Genomic DNA, 5450 nt, shown 5'->3' on the forward strand with positions numbered 1-5450 from the left:
ATTATCTCAAAGAAAATACAATATATTGTTGATTGGTAATCATAACTTAGAATTTTATTATTAGAATCAAAGTCTTCAAACATATAGCCTAACATAGCGGCTCCTGGTGTAGATATCCTTATTGTATGGTCATTGAATGACTCAATTACTAAGAATAATGACCTCGACCATCGTTATAACCCCATAAAACTATTTCTAGGATATCCATTTCCACTCCCCATGTTGTAGAAGTTTACATCCCACTTGGAGTGCTGCAACCATCAAGGATGTTTGGAGTCACAAGAGAAACCAAACTAAAGCCAATATTAGAGAATCAAGGTTTTAAGGGTGGCATCGTGATGCATCACCAAATAAAGAAATAACAAAGCAACCTTCGAGTTTGGAGAAGTACAAGATAAAAGTAAAGTACTAAAGCAATCAAAATTTTTCAAGGGAACCAAACTATGGATCGTAGATGAGCTTACACCAACACAACTCAAAGCACAACAATTGAGTGAAATTTCAATGCTTTCAAAATGAATCGTAAATAATGTACTCATGGTATTAACAAAGCCCTCATGATCACGAGGTCACACATTACACCCCCACCTACCAAACTTCATACCCCTGCCAATCAAACGTTAGATATCAAGCGCATCAAAATGCACAATTCATGGCAATGCAATCTCTTGGAGGTCCACCATGCTCGAGACAATGACTTCATCTTCAACATAGGGTGCACTTGTGGAATCCAAAGGTTGGACATATGGAGCAAGGGATGTAATTAAGCATTACCTCCAACATAATCTCCCACTTTGCATCATCTATTGAGTATTACCTCCCACATAAACCCCTAACTTGTTTACATCCATTAAGCATCATTACCTCCCACAATCTCCTAGCCAACACAATCAATTAAGCATTCCCTCCTTATTGAAGATGCCATCTAAAATAAAGTAAAGCATAATTGGCTACTTTAGTAAGTTAGTTTCAGGGGAAAATGAACACATACATGTTATTTCTTGGATTTTTTTTAAGATATTTAGCCAAACAAAGAAGTGTAAAGTTGTGCTCATCAATTATATTATATAGTGCAATATGATCTCCTTCAATGGTATGTCTACAAGCATAAAATTGAGGGTGTGTCACAAGAGGCACACTATGGTATTAGTAGAGGACACTTTAACCCAAATACCACAACAAAAAAGTGCTTCAATCCCAATTGTGGTAGCCTACTCACTCTAAGGATGCGACCAAATTTGTTAAGCATAGTGGCAAGTCCCAAAGAATGAAGTTGCCCATCCAAAAGGATAAGACAAAATTCACATCGATGACTATCCTCCAACCTTTTGAAAATTCAGGTATTAACATTATGGGACCCATTAGCCCAACCGCACAACACTTACAACTAGATACATCATCATAGCCACAGATTGTATGACTAAGTGGACTCTTTAATAGTCATTGAATGTTGCCTTAAACGCAAGATGAATTTCACATGTCTACTAAACTGCACTAAAAGGATAAATCCAATCTCTACAAAATAAACCTTCTCGAACACCCAAAATAAAATAATGATCAAATAGTTGCTAACAACTAGCTAATGTAGCCATAGGCAATGATAACTAGAAGCTAACTTAACAACTCTCACAAATGCACATTAGCTAAAACATGCAAAATACATTTGAGCTTCTAAGTGCTCAAGCATTTTGTGAACCTTCTTTTTTCTTTATTCTAGACATGAATCGCTGCAATTCCCCAAAAAACCAGCCCCCTAAACATACCAAGGAATCAAGCATGTAGAGACAGCAGCTCCAAGCCAGTTTTACCACTGCACTAGAGAGTCATGCATTTAGCTAATTTCACTTCACACAAATTGATAACTTGATTCATGGGCAAACCAAATTTTCCTTCTTGACAAAAACTTTACAAATAGCACTCAAGTTTCTCCCCAAAGAGAAACTCCGGCAAAAAGATAGAAAAGCCCAAATCTCATGCATAGATTATATTCATATCCTGCTTCAGCACGTCTCCTCGTGAGTGCACAGCAAGTGTCTCAAGTCAGAACAATAGATGTGAGACACCAGAACGGTAGCTAGCCTCTAAAATGACACCTCCCTGCAGACCATGAGTTCGTGACATTGAATTGGTGCCAAAACTACGTATTCACTCGAGTTGCATGATGTTCCTCTTATACAAATTAGTACAATAACATACAGCTGCGGCTGCAATGCATACTACAATTATTAAGAAAATGGTAATATAACCACGAGACATTCCGTGTTAACCAACAGGATAAAACAAACAACAGCACTTGATTCCTTCCACCGGCTGCTAATCAAACAGGACAACCTCAGAAGAGCACTTGAATTACTTCCAAAGTCACAAGTACGATTCAATATCAAGAAAATGCTAAAATGCTAAGCACAATAGTTTGCTTCACATTCAATTAGAGTACAGGGAGCTAAAAGAGCCTATTCAGGGGTGCAGCCTTGGCAAGGAGAAGTGAGCATTCCTGTCACAAGACCTTCTCCAAAAACACCCTGAATCCAGCAATCCAGCACCAGACTGTACCACGTTACATAAATGGAGCTCTCTACTAAAGCATTAGAGGTCAATTGCAAGAGTGAATGCTGCCACCATACAGCAAACTAAAGTGACCAAGTTTGTATGTGTCTTGCTAAAGTACAGACAGAATTGGCTTTGTGTTGGTTTCAAAATAGAAATCACCAGTAATCACTTGCTGGCATAGCAGGTAATGTCCACCACAACATTTCTCCAGATGCAGAAAAAGGGTGGCTCATTTGGAAAGCATCATTCTCACAAACTCCTCATAATTTACTTGTCCATCACCATCTACATCTGCCTCACGAATCATCTCATCCACTTCCTCATCTGTCAACTTCTCTCCAAGATTCGTCATCACATGGCGCAGCTGTAAAGAGACACCACTTTATCATACATGTTAGGCTTACAGAATAGTGAACTTCAAAGCATGTAAAACCTAACTAACTAACCTCTGCCGCAGAAATAAAGCCATTCTGGTCTTTATCAAAAACCTTGAAGGCTTCCTTTAATTCCTCTTCAGAATCAGTGTCCTGCATTGATATGTGACACAATTGTTTTGTATTGCTACAGCTCTTATTATAGATAAGCAAAGGTACAAATGAACTGCAAGTCATAATTCTCAGATAAAATGACAAATAGCCAAGAACCAATAAATCCTTACTTTCATCTTTCTAGCCATGAGGTTCAAGAACTCAGGAAAATCAATTGTACCGTTTCCATCCGCATCAACCTCATTGATCATCTCTTGCAGCTCTGCCTCCGTTGGATTCTGGCCAAGGGACCGCATCACAGTTCCCAATTCTTTTGTGGTAATGCTTCCTGCACCAACCGCCAACGAGCATTAAAAAGAAGCCAGCAAGGTAGGTGATTGCCAAGGCAAAAAACCAGTTTTAGGAGGAACAATATCTCTCATTTAAATGAGCCGATAGGTTTCCACTGACGATGGTGACTTGGTCCATCGGTCTAGGATAAACTTACAGGGAAAACACTACGCTATTGGCGCAATAGCTAGATTGAAAGCTCACTGTAATCAAACCTGTACCATAAACGGATATACTGTCTCTAACAGTCTCCTCAATCTAATCAAACTTCTGTGGTGAACAGCATATACTGCCTCTAACAGAGTCTCCTGCTCACGAATACGACTTTCTCGCATACTTCAACAAATTTTCAAGAATGAAAGTTCCGAAAAGATTGACAGGCAAATTGTGTAAAGAAAAGAGCACTATGCATTCCGTTTGTCGGAAGGTATTCGACCTTGCAAAAAGGCCGATATGATCGACAAGACATAGGTAAGCACGATTGGGAGAAGGGAGCAGACAGACAAATGTGTGTGTGAGTGTGTGTGTGTGTGTGTGTGAGAGAGAGAGAGAGAGAGAGAGAGAAGGCTTACCGTCCCCGTCTTTGTCGAACAAACTGAACGCCTCTTTGAATTCAGCAATCTGCTCTCCTGTGAGCTGCTCAGCCATGGCGGGATGGTAGGGTTTCAGCAACAATCCGTCTCTCTCTCTCTCTCTCTCTCTCTCGCTCGCTCTGTGTATCTTGACTGTTGGTTGCTGGGTTAAGAGGAAGCCCTTTGATTGACCTTTAGGGTAGCAGGGTCAGGTGACTTTGGTCTACCCAGATCTAGTACATTCTTTGACCTGGTAAGCCAATACACAACCACACACACCCACCGGCCCCCGGGCCCCCGCCACAAAACGCCATACCCCCCCATTTGGCCCTACCCATCCCTCAGAATGACAAAAAATGGAAACAATATATTGATATTTCTATCTAAGACATTCACATCTACATCTCCTTGATCATCCAGTAATAAAGCATCCCTTATGTTCACCTGTGGATTTGGCAAGAGCAAGGTTCCGAGTGAGTGGGTAGGTCTTGACTTTTGCAAGAGTTTGGACAGCTACATTTATTTGGCCTTAAAGAGAGGGCTACCACATGCATGCATGTCAGAAGATGGTGCTACAATGGACATGGATTATGTTGTGGCAACTAGAGGTGGTGCAGGAGACCTAGAGGAGGATGAGAAGGCAATGTATGGGGAGCAAAGCATGATTAATACAAGTGCCAAGTTAAGGTCTCAAAAACCAAGAAGAAATGCTTCCAAGCAACAATATTGTTATCCTTTGATAAACAGTGTTATGTTTATTTCAATTTTGTTGGCATTTTCTTTTGCTTTATTGGAAAGCCTCCAAGAGAGCTAGAACTTAAAAGGTGGTTTTCACAAACAAAATTTTAGGGGGGAAGGCTACACTATAGCAATTCCACTTTATCAAAAAATACTTTTTCATGGCTCTACTAAGCTCAAAAGCACAACAGAGCGCGATTGGGCACTCTGCTACATCATTTGTTATAAAGAGAACTTGGTTTCTCTCTCCCATTAGTGCTAATGTCTTTGCTCCAAAAGCCATGCTTCAACACAACTACCTTGTATGGGTTATATTCCAAGATCTCTATATCTAGCTTAATGAGAAGTGGCTACACTAGCTAGTCCACTTGGGAAAGTGCTTTATGTACCCACTCTAGCTTCCGTCTATGAGGTCCTCAAGCCTAAGAGAAAGACATGCATCCTTTTGGACCACAAGTTGGAGTCATCTAACTACTTGGAACTTAGAGACTTGAATTGTTTTGAGATTGTTCTTCAAGTTAAGTTTGGCACCTTCCTGGATGCCTACTATTTGTACAAGCAATGCAATCATTATGCGAAGGATTGCCCTACCAATGTTGATGAATCCAACAAGGCAGGAGACAAGCCTACAAAGCCCTAAACAATAGGGAAGTTGATGGCAAGGATCAAGGTGGCTAATATCAACCAAGGAGGAACCTCAACCTAATAAGGTTGGACAGAAGGAGGAAGCTAGAACCAATGGATTGCAAACTCCCAAGCTCAAAGCAAAGTC

At 40.4% G+C, this 5450-nt stretch overlaps 1 protein-coding gene across 1 annotated transcript; it reads right to left on the reverse strand.

Annotated features, from left to right (window-relative positions):
- Window positions 1-2380: 2380 nt before the first annotated feature.
- LOC148019911 (calmodulin-like) lies at window positions 2381-4126 on the reverse strand. Its single transcript, XM_087700101.1, has 4 exons — window positions 3941-4126; window positions 3209-3366; window positions 2997-3077; window positions 2381-2914 (listed from the first exon to the last, which is right to left on the reverse strand). Exons 1-4 carry the CDS (start codon window positions 4014-4016, stop codon window positions 2780-2782), a joined length of 450 nt encoding a protein of 149 aa, XP_087556227.1. The 5' UTR covers window positions 4017-4126; the 3' UTR covers window positions 2381-2779.
- Window positions 4127-5450: the final 1324 nt, after the last annotated feature.

Source organism: Lygodium microphyllum, chromosome 19 (assembly GCF_053477565.2).
Source record: "Lygodium microphyllum isolate KBCC chromosome 19, Lygodium_microphyllum_v1.1.10, whole genome shotgun sequence".
NCBI lineage: Eukaryota > Viridiplantae > Streptophyta > Polypodiopsida > Schizaeales > Lygodiaceae > Lygodium > Lygodium microphyllum.